At 38.9% G+C, this 23,759-nt stretch overlaps 1 protein-coding gene across 1 annotated transcript in view; it reads right to left on the bottom strand.

Annotated features, from left to right (window-relative positions):
• The window catches only part of ANTXR2 (ANTXR cell adhesion molecule 2), a 269,460-nt gene that overhangs the window by 53,669 nt on the left and 192,032 nt on the right, over positions 1 to 23,759 (bottom strand). The window contains exons 16-17 of the mRNA XM_044304994.1: positions 21,535 to 21,702; positions 21,262 to 21,342 (exon numbers count right to left, since the gene is read on the bottom strand). Coding sequence (XP_044160929.1) covers positions 21,262 to 21,342; positions 21,535 to 21,702 — 249 coding nt within the window. The remainder of the gene's footprint in view (positions 1 to 21,261; positions 21,343 to 21,534; positions 21,703 to 23,759) is intronic.

The following is a 23,759-nucleotide window of genomic DNA, read 5'->3' on the forward strand; positions in this document are numbered from 1 at the left end:
TGTGACGACCATGTGTTATCGAATTTCACCTATTATCATTTAGGGTTTATTCAAGAGGGGGGATTTAATTAGCCTTGTTTTTAATCCAATGTTATATTTTTAGTTCTTTTAAACATATGTATTTGAGATGTATTTGTACTGTACTGGCCTGCATTAAAATTGATATTCAATGACTGTCTAATATACTTCCAGCCACAAAATCACTTGATGTTTTCTGTCCGGTGAATGAATAATTTTTGGGGCCTGTAGTCAACTGGCCTGCAGTAAAATTGATATCCATTGACCATCTTATATACTTCCAGCCACATAGTCACTTGATCCTTCATGTACGGTGAATGCATAATTTTTGGGACCTGTAATCTAACTGGCCAACAGTAAAATTGTTGTACAGTGACCGCCTCATGTACCTCCAGCCACATTATGAATTGTTCTTTTCTGTACGGTGAATGAATAATTTTGGGGGCCTGTAGTCCACTGGCCTGCAGTAAAATTGATATCCATTGACCATCTAATATACCTCCAGGCACATAATCATTTGATGTTTTCTGTCTGGTGAATGCCTAATTTTTGGGGCCTGTACTCCACTGGCCTGCAGTAAAATTGATATCCAATGACCGTCAAATAGACCTTCAGCCACATAATCACTTGATGTTTTCTGTGCGGTGAATGCCTAATGTTTGGGGCCTGTACTCCCGTGGTCTAAAATAAAAAATTTCTAGGCTTCAGCATGGCACATTTTTGACAGTTTCCCTTTAAGACGCATAAAAATGGCCCCTGATTAAAATACATATTTGTTGTGGGGATTTTTGCCATTTATTCCCCTCTGGTATGTCACTGTCCATGTTGTGGGACAATTTGTGCACTTCTAGTAAGTATTTGGTGGCTGCAAATATGACCTGAAGGTTTTTCAGATTCGTCTACCATTAAAGTGAATGGGGCCCGCCGCGAACTTGCGGTTCACGATCATTTGATTGGGTTTGCGCGACCGTGTTCGCGAATCGTCCCAGCCGATGTTCGTCCATCACTACTGATGATCGAGCCCAAAAATTGCATCTGTAGATAATAGTAGTAACTGGATAAATCACAATATTACAGTTAAAATGAAAGGAAACACCGTTGCATCAGCCTAGATTACAGTGCCCGAGACAGAAGCATTATTATTCAACATTTTCACAGCTGGTTATCAGCTTTGTATGTTTTGAACTAAGAAGCTGCTTTATATTTTCCACGCTTTGCAACAGTTCAAGACCTTCATCTAATTGAAGCATCTGGAGGATGGTGATGAAATACTAATTATATGTATATATTTCCATGTCGACGTGTAATTGATTTAATGCTTTAGAAAGCTACTTGTAAAGCTAGAAATCATCCAATTCATTTGCCCCATGCAGATTTATGTTAGCTTTTCTCGGTGATTGTCATATTTTATGGAGAATCATGAAACCAGTGACATAAAACATGCATTGTCTGCAACCTGACAGTATAGTTAAATTGAACCCAAGGAGAACTAATGGTAGTAGAAATTAAAGTATAATAATAATAATAATAATATTTTTGCCCACACCTTTGCATTTGAATTGCACGTACATATATACTTCTTTCATTATACTGTACATTATTTCCTTACACCTCTATGGACTAGTCTGAATGTATCTACATCTCTTTATATGGTGCTATTTTTTTCTGTCATACCAGATTGCTTAAAAAAGGCATTACATTAAATAAATCACATAAGAGAAATGCAGAAAGGCATAGTAAGTCTTCACTTTCTCTTTGTCACTTTTGCTCTCAAAATGGCTTTGTGGAAAGTCTGCTACTGTAAATAGAGGCTGACAGGTAGTAATTATTTAGATTCAATTCAACAAGAATGTCTACAATGAGGTGTCAGTTGCAGGTCATCAATGCTGACAAAAGCTGGAGTAGGTTCTAACAGCTGTCCTCTTCCCGGGTGGGCTGACCCCACCTGCTACCGTCCCGTCTCCCAGGAAGTATGACTGGACACAGCACCAGGCTTGTACAGCAGGTACAGTCTCTGTGAATACTAATAAATGTTCTTATGAGTTATCCCAGCAATAATCCTTTATGCCTTGAGACTATATAACGAGCATGGAAAAAGTCACCACTGAAAGCTTGACAAATGTCTGCTAAAACCTCTACCAGGGCATCATTAATGAGCCAAAATGGCAAAATAATTTTTGCTAATGCATTTCTGCAGAGAAGAAAATTACATTAATTATCAAGGTAATTAAGATGCTATGTATACCGATTTCAATATTGATTTTGAAACTATTGTTACTCCACTATGTACATCAATTTATATTTTAATGCAAATCGATATATTCTGAATTTGCAGAGGAATATGACAAAACCATGATACCGTATATCTAAATCTAGAAATATTATATTTAATAGAATAAATATTTACAGTTTTGGATGTAAGTTAGAACCTGTGTGTGACACATTTCTGATTTAGTTGGGTGACACCCCATGGACTGCACTGTTTTGGTAGTCAGCTGTTTAGCCTTCATTAGTTTGTGTTTGCATCATGCCCACAGAGACATCAGAAGCCATCACTGATTTCACCCTCTATCACTCTATCATTGTAACCCTTAGAAACCTGCTGCCCTGCACTCCTATATCTTAATTACTGTCTATGTCACTCTACAATGTGCAAATGCGTCAACATTTAGTACAGCTGCACACAGACCTGTTATTTCCATGTTGAATCTAAGAACAACCCTTCACCTCACATATGCGTTTCTTTTACTGAATCCGTGGTAAGAAAGATATTCAAAGTGTCCTCATTTATTCTTTGCTTTTTATGTTTAAATGTTAAAATAAACAGTATACAACATGCAGCGTTCTGGTTGTTGATTGGTTAAATGTCAGGCATGTTGCTCAATAAAAATGGAATATTAGTTTCATGATATAAATTACAAGATTTATGTGTATTGTTGTTGTAATTAAAATTACAAATCAATTTGTTATTTTCATTGTTTTTAAAATGTTTACAGAAAAATAGTATTACTAATATATTAAGATACATAGACTAGATAGATAGATAGTCAGAGATATAATAGCAGATAGATAATAGATAGATAAATCGATAGACAGATAGTTAGATAAGAGATAATTAATTAAAATAACTGACTAGTAATAGCTACTTTGAAAGGATTTCTGTCATCTGAAAAATGGGTATTAAGCTGGCTGACATTAGCAATGTGCTAATGTCAGCTGAACATAAACTATATTAGTGCCATCTCTCTGCCTGCCTCCGTTATTGAGAAAACCAAACTTTTATAATATGCTAATTAGCTTCTAGGAGCAGGGGGTGGCATTGCCCCTGCTCCTAGAGGCTCAGTTTTCCCACCTCCGGCCACGCCCAGCTACACTAGATTGACAGGGCAAGGCAGCCTTCACCTCCTCCTGCCGGCCCTGTGCGTTGGGGAGATCTGCGCAGGGACGGTGCAGGCGCGAGATTTGAACTGCAGATAGGGCCGGAGGTAGAAGACCAACGCTGCCTGGCCCTGTCAATCTAGTGTAGCAGGGCGTGGCCAGAGGTGGGAGAACAGAGCCTCTAGGAGCAGGGGCAACACCACCCCTGCTCCTAGAGACTAATTAGCATATTATACAAGTTCCTTTTTCTCAATAATGGCGGCAGGCACTAATATAATTATGTTCAACTGACATTAGCACATCGCTAATGTCAGCCAGCTTAATACCCATTTTTCAGGTGACAGAAACCCTTTAACAGTATTTATTACTGTTGAGTGAACCGCAGCATTCGAAGCAGAATTCGGTCCGAAATTTTTGAAAACTTTGATTCTAAATTAATCAGAATTTTCTTGCACTTCGTGGCAACGAATCAGGTTTTCCTACATTGGCGGCTGTACGTGTTACAAAGGGAAACTATGTGTAGAGGAGACAAGCCCAATAATAAACAAGATCACCAATAATGCCGTGAAGCCAGCCAATCAGCAGATCAGCTATCCCCTGTGATGTCCCAGCTCTATAAAACCCTCATCCCGTACAGTCTCCACCATTGTCCTGTTTGCTGAGCATAAGGAGAGACATGGCAAGCGCTTACGTGCTAGGGACAGTGTTGCTCAAAACGATTAATAGAAGAATATTGGAGAGGGAGACTGCATGGAGAGTGCAGGGAGACTGCAGGGAGACTTATTCTGTGTCAGTTTTATTTATTTATTCCTACATTACTGCATCAGCTGTAATCTTAGATATGCAATTCAATACCAATAAGATAATAAGATTAAAGCCTTTATTATTCCACTGCCAGCTTGCAAACCAATACCTTCCAGTCTGCACCCCTTAGGGGGGCCAGGTCTTAATGATGACCATCCTCATCTTTTGCTGGCTTTACTTCTTCCAAATCATCCTTCTTGGTCTCCATGTCCTAGAAAAGTCATCAAGCTGCAGAGAGAGGAGGAGCTAGATGCTTATGATGACATATTCTCATCATTATTAGATGATGTGGAAAAGGAGGAAAAGCAGATGGCAGAAGAATGGCTTCCACCTGTAAGGCAGGAGAGCGCTGGGGTTGGAGAAGTGGGTATGCCAGAGCTGGTTAATATTCTGTGTTTACTGTCAAATAACTTGAGGGAGATTGCAGGCCAGAACAGCAATAATATGCATATTGCCCCTCACCTAACCAGCCAAACCCCATGCTAACAAACCCCATGCTTAAAGGTGCATTAAAGGTGCCGCACAGCCAATAACAATGAAGATGAGCTAGGTTCTTCACTGCAGCATGACCATGATCCTCCTGCAGCACAGCATACCCTAAGGCAGAGTGGCCTGAGTATATCTGATTTACAGCAATTCGTAACAAATTCATTTGTAATAAATCTAATTTCTTAGTGAACTTCGGCGAAGTTGCCAAATCCAATTTTTCAAAACATCGCTCATCTCTAGTATTTATCTGTTAGGCTACTTTCAAAACAGCGTTTTTGCTGGATTCGTCATGGATCATCAAAAATGCTTCTGTTCTGATAATACAACCGCCTCATCCATTATGAACGGATCTTTAAGATAGCCAAGACTAATCTGTCATGAACACCATTAAAAGTCAATGTGGGACAGATTCGTTTTCTATTGTGTCAGATTGTGTGAGAGAAAATAGATCCGTCCCCTTGACTTACATTGTGTGTCAGGACAGATCGGTCTTGCTCCGCTCCACATCGCGGATAGAAAAACGCTGCTTGCAGAGTATCTGTCGCCACAAAATACAGTGCAATCTGCCTGCAACATGTAATAGAGCAGGAGGAGATGAACAAATTCTTATATACTTTTGTGGGAAATGATTCAGTAAAACCAGTAATTTATACATTTATATCTCTGGTCAGTTGTACATGGTGGCCATCTTTTCAGTAAATGACAGCTATCCCTCAATGCACACTTACACATAGAGTGCTATAAATCACCAATAATAGCAAAATCAGTCTTCTTGAGCTCATAAAGAGCAGAAATTGAAATGTATAAAATACTATTTTTATTGACTCTTTGCCCACAAAACTATCAATTTGCTCAGCTCCTCCTGCTCTATAATATGCTGCTTGCAGATTGCACTGCATTTCATGGTGACAGGTTCACTTTAAAGAATGTGCTACTAATGGCTTGGAGCCAGATACCACAGGACACTATCTGAGGTCATGTGGAGTCCGTGCCTTGACAAATCAGAGCTATCCTGGAGCACAAAGTGAACCAACTCAAGATTAGAGATTTTAATGTTATGACTGATCTGTGTTTTTTTTTTTTATATGAAAAAAGCATAGTAGCCAGTCTTAGAGCATCATGTATTGAACTAAATATATATACATATATATATATAAATATATATATATATATATATATATATATATATATATATATATAAATTTGTATTAATTATTTTGTTAACTTTTCAGTTTGTGTTATATACATTTAGGCACATATGTGCCATGCGTGCAATATATATATATATATATATATATATATATATATATATATATATATCACGCATGGCACATATGTGCCTAAATGTATATAACACAAACTGAAAAGTTAACAAAATAATTAATACAAATTTATAGAGATAGGTTAATTATTTTCTGTTTATTGCATTTCTTTTGCAAACCCCTAAAGAACAATACAAATTATACTTTCACATATATTTTCTATTTTACAACATTTTCATTACTCGCTTGTTTAGAATCATTTAATGGTAAAATATCAAGTACAGAATAGTCTTTCTTCAGAAAATTACTAAAGATAAGCGCATTTGTTGTATAAAATCCAAAAGGATTGTTTAGAGAGTGTAATGCAGCATAAATTAGCTCCTCAATATGCCCTACAGCTTATTTATTATAATGAGTCATCAATTATCTTTATGAGCTGGAAAGTGTCTTTTCGGATTAAAAGAGGCTCAAATGTGAGACACTGAAAAGACGGAGGTTCAGAAGGAGTAAGGTGGGGGAAGAGGCGACAACTGGAAGTGCATGAAATGGTATTTAACATTTTCAAGAATGTAAATGAATGTCCTAGCCTTAGTATTTTGCAGAAGAAAAGGTACACAATAGTTTTTAACACAAAAGGCAAGTTTTGTTAATGCGTAAAAATTGTTCGCATTTGCATCTTCTCACTTATTGGTAACAAATTGTCCATTGTGGTACTTGTGGTCCGCTGCAGGCATCCTCCATTGTATGCATTTTTGCTGGGGATTGCCATTAGCAGCGGCCAGCGGGCCATAAGTGCAGGATCTCCCCCCCCCTGTATAGATGCACCACTGCATATGGGGTTGAGCACTACATGCTTTTTAATACCACGCCAATCTGTAGTTTGTATAACAAAGTGTGACAAATGAATATTAGATGACAACTTCACATCATTAAGATTGGGGGTCTGACACAAAAACTGCAATACTGAAATAAAAGTTCAGTTTTTCTTTTATTCTTTTTTCGGGGAAGAGAAATAGAAGAGCAGCAGTTCTACCATTTGGGATTTTTTGACATGGCTCACTTACAGATTTATTTTACGATTTTATAGTAAAAAAAAAATTGTCAAAGGATTTTTCCGAGACTTTAAAAAATGTGTGTAAAGGCAGGGAGTGTTATAAAGCAACAAAAGAAGCATCCATCACCTGTCCTATACCTGCTGTTGCAGCGGGAAAAAACAGGCTCCCAATCAAGGGCCTGGGTCATTGAGGGTAGATGAGGATGTCATTTATTCAGAGCATGAAACAAAGACCGGTGAGGAGCTCTGGAGCGGCAGCACTAGAAATCAGGAAATTGGACACTATGGCTTCTTTTGTTATTTTATAACACTGCATGTTTGAGGGGTCTTGGAAAAGGCTTTCAAGACACCATAATCCTAGAATCCTAGGGGTAATTTATCAAGTACAGTGGTTTTGGTGTCAGTTTTAAGTTTGCCTTCGCTTTCTGAGATTGAGTCAAATTTATGAAATTGCACATAGTAATAGTATATTTGTGCAAGTGCAATGTGTTGGATGGCTATGTCTGTAGAAGTACACCAGGGGGATGCCCAGAATGGAGATATGACTTTTTTAAATGTTGCACATCATAAATCAGACTTAAACGGTGTTCTACTCTGAAATCCTGACCTACTTTTCTCTGCACTTACCAAATATCGCATAAATATGCACCATATGTCACACGCAGGCATCACTTGCCACTTTTTTATACCAGAAAACTTGCATAGCAGATATGTTAAATGATCACCATATTGTTTTTATATTTTGTATATTTTGTAGTTGAGTAAGGTCTTGTTTTTTGTGGAATACGTTGTACTTTGTATTACCACTATTTATTTTTTTTGCATACTTTAGCATTTATTTTTGGATAAATTAGTTTTTTTACAGGAAGAAAGTGTCAAATAACTTGATTAAATACTTCAATAATAATAGTTTATTAAAATTTGCAAAACAAATGTGCAACATTTCTTGAGTATATCCAAAGTAAACCTCCACAAAAACATAAAAATATTGTGTCTGCTGTTAACCCCAGTGTCTCCCAATCCTTTCACCTCCCCATATCACACTGAGTTCCAAAACACAAGTCATAGTGATTAGATGTAATCTGATAGGGAACTTGACAGTAAGTGTCCAACTGATCAACAGCGCCACCACAGGGGAAATTAAATATTACACATCTTCTTTACACAATGCTGATTCACTGAGACCATTTATACTGGTATGAATTTACATACCCTGCACCATCTATATGCAACACACTAAACTGGACTGGAAGCCTGAATAGTTGGTCCACTTAGCAATCACCAGTTTTAACTTTTCATGGACATATGGTAGATGTCCATGTTGCAGAAACATTTTAGTTATGACAAAGTCTATTTAAGTGTAGAATATCTTGTTCTTAAAATATGTTCAATATAAGACAACTGTTTTATCTCAATTATAGTTCTCTATTATATACTGGAAAAATACACCCTATTACCCAATCCACACATGATTTGCCAGTAAGTATTTTTTGAAATTTTGAAAGTTCTAGTATTGGTATTCATCCCAAAACTCAGTCAGTTGTCAAACTGGCTAATAAAATGCTCCAGCGATTTCATCAAGCACATATGATCTCTGTCGATCTGCAGAAGGGAGCTGAGGTCACTTAATCAAAATCCACTAGTGACTATTAAATGCATTATGCTACTGAAGTATACCCTATGCACTAATATAAATATTACTATGCAAGAGTAGTCTTATATCATCTACTCTATGTTTAACCATTATAGTTTCTTATTCCTACTTTAATGGATTTACACGCTATTGAAAAACATATAAAGTTCTTACAAATTAAAAGATATTAACATTTGCTCAGTGTGCCAGTCTATATGAGAGAATTGCTTAAATGTTAATATAGCTTCTCAAGAAAATGCACTTGCAACATGTTTGCATTTTAATGTGTGTCGTGTTATTTAATGTCATTTTATGTTTTGTATGCCCAGTATGGTAATGGAGGAACTGATAAAATCAATCTGTCAAATATGGCACAGCCCCCTACAGGAAGCTTGGGTGTGGATTCTGGTTCTGCTCCTTGCTGAGTCTAGATCATTCTAAATTAGTTAGCAAGGAGAGGAAGCAACTCCATGTACTTCATTCCACACAAGATTGGACTAAAGCTACAGAGACTCACTGATCTCTTGATAATCTACAGAAAGGAAGAAAGAGAGAAAGACTAAAAGGTTCAGAAATCAGCGTGGCTGAGCATTGGAGTTAGTAAGGTATTCTGCTACCTAAGCTATTTAGACTTTACTGCAGAGAGGGAAATACTGTTAAGACACCCATCACAACTGGACATGACTTGGACAGTCATATCTTAAAACCTGTACGCCTCAATTTTGAATTACAGGCACAATTGGAAAGTGTAGAATTGCCACCTGGAAATAAATTTAGGTGCAATGGTATTTTAAAAATTTGCAAAAACGACTTGTTGTTTGTTTAGATAAAGTCTTATTATTTAAATGTATGGTTTCAGGATATTCCAGTATACAACATGACAATGCATAATACACTAACATAATTTGATCCCCTGATTTGAGGCTAGGACAGAGATTCACCTTCCCGCAGTTCAATGACCCCAAACACACTGCTAAAGCAATACTTGAGTGGTTTAAGGGGAAACCTGTAAATGTGTTGGAATGGCCTAGTCAAAGCCCAGATCTCAATCCAATAGAAAATCTGTGGTCAGACTTAAATATTGCTGTTCACGAGCGCAAACCATCCAACTTAAAGGTGCTGGAGCAGTTTTGCAAAGAGGAATGGGCAAAAATCCCAGTGGTAAGATGTGGCAAGCTCATAGAGACTTATCCAAAGCGACTTGGAGATGTGATTGCCACAAAAGGTGGCTCTACAAAGTATTGACTTTAGGGGGTGAATAGTTATGCACATTGACTTTTTCTGTTATGTTGTCCAATTTGTTTTTTGCTTCACAATAAAAAAAAAAATCTTTAAAGTTGTGGGCATGTTCAGTAAATTAAATGATGCAAATCATCAAACAATCCATGTTAATTCCAGGTTGTGAGGCACCAAAACACAAAAAAGCCAAGGGGGAGAATACTTTTGCACTGTATATACAGTAGATATAAAAAGTCTACACACCCCTGTTAAAATTTCAGGTTTCGGTGATGTAAAAAAATTAGACAAAGATAAATAATTTCAAAACTTTTTCCACCTTTAATGTGACCTATAAACTGTACAACTCAATTGAAAAATAAACTGAAATCTTTTAGGTGGAGGGAAGAAAAAATATTAAAATTAACACCCAGCTGTCAATCTATATATATATCAGTAAAAAGCAGAGCAGCACTCCAGTATGGTGAAAATAAGAAAGCTGTTTATTCACCCAGTGGTGACGCGACGCTTCGGCTCCAACATGAAGCCTTTCTCAAGCTTGAGAAAGGCTTCATGTTGGAGCCAAAACGTCGCGTCACCACTGGGTGAATAAACAGCTTTCTTTTTTTCACCTTACTGGAGTGCTGCTCTGCTTTTTACTGATATTATCCTGGGACGCTATTGCCATTGGAGCTTGCACCCTATTTCCAATATTCTAAGGTTGGTGCTGCTATTTATTATAATATATACAGTACAGACCAAAAGTTTGGACCCACCTTCTCATTCAAAGAGTCTTCTTTATTTTCATGACTATGAAAATTGTAGATTCACACTGAAGGCATCAAAACTATGAATTAACACATGTGGAATTATATACATAACAAAAAAGTGTGAAACAACTGAAAATATGTCATATTCTAGGTTCTTCAAAGTAGCCACCTTTTGCTTTGATTACTGCTTTGCACACTCTTGACATTCTCTTGATGAGCTTCAAGAGGTAGTCACCAGAAATGGTCTTCCAACAGTCTTGAGGGAATTCCCAGAGATGCTTAGCACTTGTTGGCCCTTTTGCCTTCACTCTGCGGTCCAGCTCACCCCAAACCATCTCGATTGGGTTCAGGTCCGGTGACTGTGGAGGCCAGGTCATCTGGCGCAGCACCCCATCACTCTCCTTTATGGTTAAATAGCCCTTACACAGCCTGGAGGTGTGTTTGGGGTCATTGTCCTGTTGAAAAATAAATGATGGTCCAACTACACGCAAACCGGATGGAATAGCATGCCGCTGCAAGATGCTGTGGTAGCCATGCTGGTTCAGTATCCCTTCAATTTTGAATAAATCCCCAACAGTATCAGCTGGGTGTTTATTTTTATATTTTTTCTTCTCTCCACCTAAAAGATTTCAGTTTATTTTTCAATGGAGTTGTACAGTTTATAGGTCACATTAAAAGGTGGAAAAAGTTTTGAAATGATTTATCTTTGTCAAATTTTTTTACATCACCGAAACCTGAAATTTTAACAGGGGTGTGTAGACTTTTTATATCTACTGTATATACAGTGCAAAAGTATTCTCCCCCTTGGCTTTTTTGTGTTTTGGTGCCACATGTGTTAATTCATAGTTTTGATGCCTTCAGTGTGAATCTACAATTTTCATAGTCATGAAAATAAAGAAAACTCTTTGAATGAGAAGGTGTGTCCAAACTTTTGGTCTGTACTGTAAATACTGTATATATATATATATATATATAAAAGAAGGACGTATAAACAAAAAATTACCTGCATTAGCCAATACAAGCCTTCAAGTCTTTCTCTTCATATCCCAACTGCCATGCACATGGTCACATGTCCCTTATCAGCCAATAGAAGCTTGCAGGCCCTTAGTCTCCACATACACACAGTTTTACTTTAGGTTTCCATAACAACTAGAATGGCGTGGTATTAAACAGGCAGGAAGTGCTCAAACCCACATGCAGTTGTGCATATATATACATTGCTATTATTTTATTATATTGTTATATTGATTATCACATCCACATAATTGCTATCTTGTGTAGGATGTCTATTGTGGTACTTGTGGTTCGCTGCTGGCATCCTCCACTGTATGCATTTTTGCTGGGGATCGTCATTAGCAACGGGCCACAAGTGCAGGATTTGCTCCCCTGTATATATATATGCACAACTGCATGTGGGTTTGAGCACTTCCTGCTTGTTTAATACCACGCTATTCTTTTCAGTTTGTATATATAGAAATGCCTGGAGGTGTATAAACTCCAATTTAAATGTGCCTGCTTTCCATATGCAGTCTACATTTAGGTGCACCTGTGAGGCCTGGGCCTTATCAGCCAGTCTTGAGTGGGACTCACAGACTCCTCCCTCCTCCCATTGCTAGCATGGTTACATGCTGGAGGTAACTGGTGAGTTGTTTGTGAGTCGGACCTCATGCTCCTGTAATTTGCCCACTGGCCCCTGGTATTGCCCATACGGCACAGGTAGATGAGTGTTAGGTCCCGAGCTACTTGAAAAACCTTGGCCAGGTGCTCGGGCTCAGACATGTCCTACACCGTAGGACATGTTGGCTAATCTCTTAATTTTAAAATCAGTTTGAGGGTTTAGTAAGACCGCAGAGTACACCTGTCTTTACTATTATTTTGTTATATTGTTTCCATAAAAACCAAGCCATTTTTCTTCATTCCTGTAGGTCATCTTTAGGCTAGGGCTACACAACGAGATGTGTTGCGCGACAATAAGTCGCACGACACATAGGGCACAACTACACTGTTACATGTGTCGAGCGACATTAATGTCGCACCAATGTTGTAAAACTAAAACTCCCACCATGCCCTGCTGTAGGCTGATAGCTGTCGGCAGTGTGGGCATGCTGGGAGTTGTAGTTTCACAACAGCTGGAAAGCCTCAGGTTAGCCATCGCTGGTCTATGTTGTTGCACTGCGACATGCTGCGACTGCGACACGACAGTTTCATAAAAATCCATCTTGGATGGATTTTTTGCAACTGTTTTGTCACAGTCGCAGCATGTCATGTCACAGTGCGACACCATAGCCTATCATTATAAAAATGAAGCAGGGGAGATGCCACACAATGGGATTTGTTGACACCATGAAATTCTGATTCAACATATTTTTCCCTTAAAATGGTACATTTTCTCAGTTTAAACTTTTGTTCCGTGATTTATGTTCTATTCTGAATAAAATATTAGAAGTTGGCACCTCCACATCATTGTATTCAGCATTTATTCACGATTTGTATAGTGTCCCAACTTTTTGGGAATCCGGTTTGTAGATGAAATATACCGGTGCAGTCCTTCTGCTAGTTTGTTCATAAAATTCAATGAGGAATAACACAGTTATTAGAAAGCATATGATGGAATTGTTATATTGTTTGACATATAATTAACTACTAAAACATACATGTCAGGAGAGCTGACGAGCCCTGTCAAAGGCTACATAGAACAATATTTTACATTCATTACTTGTGTAGGCATAAATGTTAAAAGTATTTGTAGTTACAAAATAATCATGGGAAACCATACTGAAATGCATTCTTTTTACCACTGCTGTGTGTTATCAACAAATAAGCTACCTATTATTCATGAACTGAGCAGAATGACTGAGTGTATTAAAGCATAATCCCCATGGATGCCACTGATTCCTAACATATGTTAAACTGACTCCAAGTCATTAGTTGGAATGAAGGAATTGTTAATATAACATGGTAATTTATTTAGGTTTAATCAGATTTTTTCCCTCCAACACTAATGAATTCTTCATACATTTTTCCAACAAAATAAATTTTGAACTGAATGTTTAGCGTTCTATCTTACATCTGTAATTACAAGTAGTGGAAAGAAAAATGCAAGATTAATTTTATTTTGCATCGTGGCCATCAAATGGGTATGACGGAGTATTACCTAATTAATATAGATAGAATAAAATCTCTTGACAATCAATTAAGATTAACAGCAGAAGTTGGTCTCCACCCCCATGAGTCCTCTCTCCTGTGCCATGAAAACTGGGGTCATGAAACCATAATCCTGTTATCTGCAGCCTTCTCCATCAGCAAAGCCCCCAGATTAACACAGCAGACATTATCAAATTTACAACCAGCCGCTCGGACATCTGCCCTACTTTCAAGCGGTTAACGGAAAAGGGACTAATCTGGTTAAGAGCTGTAGGACTAGTTCACACGTCTTGGCAGAAGAGCCATTTAAAACATTCACATCTTTCTTGAAGAGGTGGCAAAGAATTAAATTGTCATGTCCAACATACCATTTCTTGAGGTTAACCAGTGCGTCTTAAAAAAACATTAATAAACAGCATGACTCTCATGACGGCCATAGTGTCACAAAGAAGGCTGTTATCATTGTATTACAATGACCATTACACTACTTCAAAGCAAATTCTTTTTCCACGATATTCTGCAATGACAGTACTAACACTATACTGAGATAATCTTTGAAGCATGATTGTTTCTTAATAAACCTAATGCCAATATATTATATTAAGATTCATGTGGATTTATCTCCTATTCCAATGGAAAAACCTTTAGAGGAAGGGAAGACTGAAATTCTCAGAAAATACCATCACTGTTCAATTATTTTACAGTGTTATGCATAGGCTGGTCCAAGGAGAATGGAAAGTAAGAGTTTACCTGACTCCCATATTATAACATATACAGATGTCCGATTCAAAAGTACACACTATTAGCCCCAGTGGGCTCTATACCAATCTTGACCCAGATTTGTAGTATTTAATAAAATATAACTTTTAATAGTGAATATAAATATAGGCTGTGAACCAAAAAGTGTTTTAAAACCAGCTGTTTACTGCATCAGCTGATGACATTATATAATAGTGTCCAGCAACATAGTTCTATCAGATAGCTAGTGATAAGACACTAGCCAAACACTGGGGGTCAGTGATTGCACTGATGTCTGACATCTCACTTTGATATATTGCTGCAGTGTGGAGGAGAGTGTGCACATCTCCCCCAAGTACATGTCATGACCTGATGCAGTAAACAGCTGGTTTTGAAACACTTTTTGGCTCACATCCTATTTTTATATTCACTAATAAAGGTTATATTTTATTAAATACTACAAATCTGGGTCAAGATTAGTATAGAGCCCACTGGGGCTACTAGTGCGTGTTTGTCATATACCTTACCCAGATCGGGTCCTTTGAGTTTTTGCTGATTCAAAAGTACTTGCAGAGTATGCACTACATGGCAAGATTTTCTAATGGCATGGGCTTGCAACAATCCTCACATCAGGAAAGTACATGGAATTATCTGATTCAGTAAACCTCAACCAGTGGCTTGAGATCCATATGGATCCTACACTGAACAAAAATCTAAACACAACACTTTCAGTTTTGCTCCCTTTTTACATGAGCTGAACTCAAATACAATACATACACAAAAGACCCATTGCTCTCAAATATTGTTACAAATCTGTCTAAATCTGTGTTAGCGAGCACTTCTCCTTTGCCAAGATAATCTCTCTCACCTCACAGGTGTGGCATATCAAGGTGCTGATTAGACAGCATGAATATTGCACAGGTGTGCCTTAGACTGCCCACAATAAAAGACCACTCTGAAATGTGCAGTTTGATCACACAGCACAATGCCACAGATGTCGCAATGTTTGAGGGAGCGTGCAATTGGCATGCTGACTGCAGGAATGTCTACCAGAGCTGTTGCCCGTGCGATGAATGTTCATTTCTCTACCATAAGCCATCTCCAAAGGCATATCAGAGATTTTGGCAGTACATTCAACTGGCCTCACAACCATAGATCACGTGTAACCACACCAGCATGTTCACCTCCATGATTGTCTGAGACCAACCACCCGGACAGCTGCAGCAACAATCGGTTTGTATAACCAAAGAATTTCTGCACAAACTGTCAGAAACCGTCTCAGGGAAGCTTATCTGTATGCTCGTCATCCTCATCGGGGTCTGGACCTGACTGCAGTTAGTCGTCAGAACCTACCTGAGTGGGCAAATGCTCACATTCGATGGTGTCTGGCACGTTGGAGAGGCATTCTGTTCATGGATGAGTCCCAGTTTTCACTGTTCAGGGCAGATGGGAGACATCGTGTGTGGTGTAGAGTGGGTGAGCGGTTTGCTGATGTCAACATTGTGGATCGAGTGGCCCATGGTGGCAGAGGGGTTATGGTATGGGCAGGCGTATGTTATGGACAACGAACATAGGTGCATTTTATTGATGGCATTTTGAATGCACAGAGATACTGTGAAGAGATCCTGAGGCCCATTGTTGTGCCATTCATCCACGACCATCACCTCATGTTGCAGCATGATAATGGACAGCCCCATATTTCAAGGCTCTGTACACAATTCCTGGAAGCTGAAAACATCACAGTTCTTGCATGGCCAGCATACTCACCGGACATGTCACCCATTGAGCATGTTTGGGAAGCTCCGCATCGGCGTATACGACAGCGTGTTCCAGTTCCTGACAATATTCAGCAACTTCGCACAGCTATTGAAGAGGAGTGGACCAACATTCCACAGGCCACAATTAACAGCCTGATCAACTCTATGCGACGGAGATGTGTTGCACTGCGTGAGGCAAATGGTGGCCACACCAGATACTGACTGGTTTTCTGCCCCCCCCCCCCCCACCGCCCCAGTAAGGCAAAACTGTGCACATTTTAGAGTGGACTTTTATTGTGGGCAGTCTAAGGCACACCTGTACAATATTCATGCTGTCTTGATATGCCACACCTGTGAGGTGGGATGGATTACCTCGGCAAAGGAGAAGTGCTCGCTAACACAGGTTTAGACCGATTTGTGAATAATATTTGAGAGCAATGGGTCTTTTGTGTATTTGACTGTGCAGTAGAGATGAGCAAATCAATTCTACTGATTTGGAATTCATCCCAAATTTCCCCAAAATTCTGATTCTAACAAACCTGATTTTTTTGCGATTAATTTTGGGCAAAATCACAGAAAGAGTGCTCTTTCTCATTAGGGAAAAGTACTGTAGTCCAGCCAATCCTTCTCTTTATTTTGGAAAAAAATATATGCATGTCTTCCTTTTGGTTAGTGTTCATTTCTTTTTGGAAGAAAAGCTAATTTGAATATCTCTCACAGAAAACCAAATGTATGCAAATTAGCTTTCCTTTACCCTAAGTTCACACCTGAGCGTTTTACAGCGCGTTCAAACGCGCTGTAAAACGCTCAACACATGAAAAGCAATGGTTCCCTATGGGAATGGTTCTCACCTGGGCGTTTTACAGCGCGTACGATCGCGCTGTAAAACGCCCGACGCTCAAACAAGTACTTGAGCTTCTTTGGGGCGTTTTGACGCGCGTTTGTGGCCATAGGACACTGCAGTCAATGACACAAACGCGCGTCAAACGCGCGTTTACTATTACAAAAAACACGCGTCAAAAACGCGCGTTTGACGCGCGTTTGGGAAACGCTCAGGTGTGAAAGCAGGGTTATGGAAAGCACTCATTGAAGAGTTGAAGGCTAGCAGCTAGCTGGTGGTAGCCTCAAACTGCTCAATCAGTGCTATTCCACAATAAGTCTTCCCCTGGCGGTAGCCTCAAACTATTCAATCACTACTATTTCATAATAAGATTTTCCTCTGTTGGTTGCCAATAACTGTTCAATCAGGCCTCATTTGTTCATCTCTACTGTGCAGTTATTAATATGCTCAGCATTATGAAATATGAAGATGAAAACCAAAGAATAAGCACATCAAAATGTATTTTCCTACCATCAAAGAGGCTAGAATGTTGTCAATGAAATACAGCAGCAATTATGTGCATCCTATCATAACGTACATAGTATAAAAGCAAGGTGTGTGAAGTTCCAATATTGTTTCTGTACTATACCTATGAGCTATGTTTGCTTTACAATTAAAATCTGCGCTGTGGTTGGAATTAGTATAGGTCGATGTGAAAAATGCAAAACAGTGCTTGAACTGCGGAATATATTACAATTGATGCACGAGTATTTAGGCAATGAATAGTTCATTGGAGTAATATAACCTGAAGGTGAATGTGACCTCAAATGGAGAATGGCTCTGCAGAGACTTGAATCATGACAGGCGTATTGAATTACTTTCTTACTTTTCCATACTTTATTCTATCTCAATCACTTTCACATAAGCAAAAGTTCCTAGTAATGCATCATTTATAAATTACCTTGTTAGTGCATAAAACAAAACACTGCTTTGAAAACAATACCAACTCCTGCTGCGGACTCCAGCACGTTTGATGGAAACCCATCAAAAGAGTTCATGGCTTAATGGAGGCTGTTTACGTGGGGACTTCGATCCGTACCTGCTGTACCCTGTCACTCTCTGGAAACTTGGCGGCAGATGTTGTTGCATTAAGTTGCCTCTGAAGTGGCTTTCTGTCCTAGTCTCCTCACCACAACAGAGTCAAACTATATTAGATCTCTTTATCTGTGCCTCAGGCAAGTTTGGGAGTGCAGCTGTGTCCACCCGCTCTTTACCTTTGGTGTTTAAACCCCCCAGGCAGCAAGTGTGAGACCAAAACTGTTCTGCCACTCTTAACTACATCTGCTGACAATCCAGCAGTCTCGCTGCAGGCTGGTGAAGACCCACGCCTCTGCTCAGAACAGATGTCAGAGACAACCTGCTAGCTCGCACCTGTATCAGCTTCCATAACCTTGCGGTTTGCCTAGCTGAAAAATTTATGACTCCTAGGAATTATAACCACAATCAAAGCCCTTTCTCCTGATTTCTAACTCTGAATGTGTGCGGCCTTCTCAAACACTGGGCCACACTCAAACCCAGAGACAGCAGAGTGAGATGGAAGCCGATGGGGCTGAATATGCAAAGTCTCTGACACATCATAGTTAAGCTTCAATTAGTAATGGAGATCATCGATGATTGCATTAACTAAACAGAAGTCTGCCTTTTTTGTGGATAAATATATGTGTGTGTGTCCATACGTGCATGCAACCATTCTGTAACACTAGAGATGTCATTAAAAATAAATATAACAAACTGTAGCAACATGGTTCCTTTTATCATCCGATAAATAATGAAGCAATGACTTTTGGCTTAGAACTTTCTAGTAGATAAAGTTTATTTTTCTCATAAGACAAGTGACACTCGAAAGTCATACCCATCAGTACTTAACTTAGCAGTATCTCAAGGCATTTGAAATGTTGCCAGTTAGTTTCCTTCCACCCTCTGCCAAATCATGACAGATCCCACAGCCTCCCTTTCAAGTCTACGGTACCATGAGAACGCCACCACTACCCTGCTGCTTATATGAGTTTTGTAGAACAGCACACAAAGTCTACAAAGAGCATGCTTTATCTCGACAGAAAAGAAGAAAAAAAAGACAGCTTTGACAGAAAGAGCTTCTGAATTTTGTACCACATATGTCTGTATTTATATGCAAGTGTTTATATGCATTAAACATACAATGGGGGACTACTACAGATACTAAGATGTGGGTTTATAAATGCTAGAGAATTAATAATATATACATTGCTTGGACTTCTGCGTTCAGATCATTGGTAGAAAAGGGAAAGTATGAAGTCCTTCTAACAACGTGTAGGTTGCTGCCATGTTCAAGCATGCACCTTGAAAAATTCTGAAGGTAGACAAATGTAGAGATTGCTGCAGCTCTCACCTCACACCAAGCATAGCGCGGATGTACAGACCTGGACTCAGTCTGGAGCAAAATGAAAAAAGAAAACGAATTCCAGCTCTTCACAATAAAAGGCTTCTTTATTCCACTTCTTGATGAAGGGCTAAGATATAACAGCCCGAAACGCGTCACAGCATACTACTCTGCTTTTGATGTCTGTTTTTAAAGAAGTGGAATAAAGAAGCCTTTTATTGTGAAGAGCTGGAATTCGTTTTCTTTTTTCACCTTTAAAATTCTGTATGGGACACTGCTGTTGCAGGTCCTGTAATAATCTTAAACAGTACATCACAAAGGAACAATTGAAGAACTATATGGGATAAATCAAATTAAATAGGTGCATTTCTATTGTTAATAAAAAGAGAATCACATCCTCAAGACCCGGGCATACTGGTGCCCACTGTGGTTTTGACTGTGGATATAACGGATATCATACTCTCTGATTGGGACACATAAGTATAATTGATCTGTTGCCTATCTTGTACAGTTATACCTTTTTTTGGATGGTAACCTGCCCATCATTAATCGTGGTTTTGGGGTTGGTCTTCCAGACATTGTGATCTTGGTGATGCTCTTACGGACTATTACACTTGTGACAAAGTAGACAGAGCAGTTTTATGTCATGTCAAGCCTGGTTCTGATGTGGTATGCAATTGTAGGTAGAACTAGTGAGGCACAAGGTAGGATAAGGTTCTCAGAGCTGGCAACAATTGGAGTGTTTTATATGAGTTTTTAGTCATGTCATAGGCTAGTTTCATACTAGTGGTTAGAGATCAGGCAGGCTGTTCCGCCAGGTAAGTGCAGCATTTTTTGTCTGGCCGATTCACAGCATATTTTCCAGTTTGCGGCCAGATCTCCGCCAGTCCCTACTATAGCTAATAGGGTTAGTGGGCATACAGGTACCATTCGGCAATACCGGTTCCAGAGAGCTCCATCAGGCTATTCCACGCTGGAACAGCCTGCTGGTTATCTTACAGATAAGTGTGAAACTAGCCTTAATTTTTTTGGGGACTTCTTTAACTTTCCCCCCTCATGAGCTGCTTGGTCAGTTCTGTGTCTTGTAGTTTTTGTAATTTACAGTTTTTAACCAAAAATCAAACTATGTGACTTAAGGTAATATTCAGCTACTTTCACACTCGCGTTTGGTGCGGATATGTCATGGATCTGCACAGACGGATCCGTTCAGTTAATACAAATGTTTGCATCCGTTCAGAATGGATCCGTTTGTATTATCTGTAACATGGCCAAGATGCATACATCTTAAACACCACTGAAAGTCAATGGAGGACCGATCCGTTTTCTATTGTGCCATAGAAAACGTATCCATCCATTGACTTACATTGTGTGCCAGAACGGATTCGTTTGGCTCAGTTTCGTCAGATGGACAACAAAACGCTGTTGGTCCAAAGCAGAATGGAAACGGAACGGAGGCAAACTGATGCATTCTGAGAGGATCCCTTTCCATTCAGAATGCATTAGAATGCAAACTGATCCATTTTGGACCGCTTGTGAGAGCCCTGAACGGATCTCACAAACGGAAAGCCAAAACGCCAGTGTGAAAGTAGACTTAGTTATTCCTATATGGAGTATCTAAAAAACTAGAGCATGTCAAGATGCTCTAAAATGCTTTAACATTTTTGCAAATGTCAACATGTTATCTGCCCACACATATAATATGCACAGATAACACAATGTAGGGGAAAAAATTGTGTTTAGTTTGAGAAAATAAATATTACCTCGTCTCCTTGCTGAGGACGCATCAAGGACACGCGGTCATACTGTCGTCGTAACAGGGCCCACAGTGCATCAAGTCGACCCTTAAAGACATTAAATATATTCAACTTTAGTTTGGATCACTTTATCTAATGGCACCTCATCTGGCAATTAACCGGGTATATGCAATATTGTATGGCACATCATCGTATTGAATACTTTTATTGAATATTTTCATGAGAATATATTTGGAGCTGACAACACAACTTTTTTTTTATTATTTTCTTAATGCTTACCTTGATGGGAGTGTACCATTTCGTCTGAGATCCTGGTGAGGTATTTTTAGGTTTGACAGGTTTAGGTTGCATAGATATTTCCTCTTCTTCCGGCATTGTTACAACAGCATTTTTAGCTTTTTCTAATCTTGCCCCTTCCTCTGTAGAACCTTTATCTCCCCAGCGCACCTAAAAAACAATTATATATGTCAGTGTTCAAATTGCAAATATTAATCAAGAATATTGACACTTCGAGAATTTGTAAATATTTAGAATATAGTGATATATATTCGTAATTTTTTTTTCAGCAGTAACCTCCCTTCTTGCTTGTGGGCCAATGAGAACGCTGCAATGTCTTTGTCTGAGCTTAGCAACATCCCTAGCAACCAATAGGAAACTTGTCTACCCCTTACTATATAAGAACCTCCCAAGAGCTCTGTGCTTTCCACTCATTACATTAGATAGATAGCATATACTGTATATATAATACAGATAGTTAGTTGGAGATAGTCAGTGTAGGTTATATCCTGATATAGTGTAGGTGATAGGTTCTGCTGTCCATACATACATGCAGACCTGCTAAAATGTGAAGTTTCACATATTGCGCCAAAATATTTGCATCAGTGCCAATTAGTGCAATCGAGAATATATTGGAGCGCTCTATCTGCATATAAAGCTATTGTAATGTTCTGCCGTGCCAACCATTTTCTCCAGTCTCAGGAAACTTCTAGCAGCTTAAAAAATGTAGCAAAAGTGACCCAGGCCTGTATTGCACGCGCATTACACGAATATTACATTGTCGATTTTTCGCAATCAAGAAAATAATCTTGAATTTGCGAATATTCGTGAAATATCGCAAATTAGAATATAGCCCCTGCCGCTCATCACTAATGTCAATGTGTTAAAAATGGATGACCCTGTTACACGTGTCATCAAATTGTAACCCAGTATAGTAATAAAAGATTTATCAGAGCTGGATTGAGAAAATCTGCGACTTTTGTGGGCGTAGAAAATTGTCTAAATGTAAGTCGGCTAGGAAGCTGTCTTACATTTAGAACTGGTGCTGGATGCTCAGACTCAGATCCAACCAATCAAGGCCACTTCTCTGATAAAAAGCTCTATTAGTTGTTAGTTATCAGTTATTTCTGACTGCTACATGTAAGGACTTGGATGACATTTTGGGGCATTGGAACCAATTACTCAACTTACAATGGTTTCATCATACAATGGTCGTCCTGAAACCAATTAATATTGTAACTTAAAGGGACCACTGTACAGGTAAGAGTCCCAGCAGATAAGACTGGTTTCCCATTGAATAGGGTACTGTATCAAGCCAGTTTTAGAGCATCACATATTAAATATATATATATATATATATATATATTTATTTTGTGAGGAGGCACATGGTGCCATAGTAGACGATAGATACGTGTCACCGAGGGCCCTGGCCTTGGTGAAATGAACCGCAAACGTTTTGTCAGCAATTTTAGGTTACTGCCACTTGTTAGTAGTAGTTTAGCTGCTGGCTGCAGCTGATCCGGGCCGGGTTTCATTGGAGTAGTCGAAGAGCAGGGTGGGATGACTACTTCCACGTATCCAAGCCAGGTTTTGGCTGGCCTATATAAGCTAGGAAGCCCAGGAGAGCTAGCTGGGGGTGTGGTTCCTAGTCTGGAAGTGTGATAGACTGGGAGTACCGCTGTGTGGAGTGTTTCAGTGGAGAAGCCTGCTATTGCCAAGCCTGGTGGTGGAAACCAGGAACTACAGAGGACTGAGTCAGAGTCAGTGTTTACATGCTGAAATAAGCAAGTTTTTGTTGAAACCGTTTTGGATACAATAAAAAGACTGTTGGTTGAACTATATCTGAAGTCACCATTTGAGCTGATCACCACTATATATATATATATATATATATATATATATATATATATATATACACACACACACACACACACAATAAAAAAAACATCATGGTGGAATAAGGGAATTAACCAAATGTGCTATCATAGTCTGTTTATTGGACTATGTTTTTCCTTAGAAGCATTGACTTCACTGGGGAATACTCTATGCGTTATGTGACAACCACAAATAATTCCTTTTTTAACAGTGTTGAATTTTATAAATAAAGACCTGAATTAATGAATAGCTTCAGAATTAGGCCTTAGGCTACATCCACACGAACGTATTTTGTTTCCGTGTCCATTCCGTTTTTCTTTTGCGGATAGGATGCGGATCCATTCATTTCAATG

This window comes from Bufo gargarizans, chromosome 1 (genome assembly GCF_014858855.1).
Source record: "Bufo gargarizans isolate SCDJY-AF-19 chromosome 1, ASM1485885v1, whole genome shotgun sequence".
In the NCBI taxonomy this organism is placed as follows: domain Eukaryota; kingdom Metazoa; phylum Chordata; class Amphibia; order Anura; family Bufonidae; genus Bufo; species Bufo gargarizans.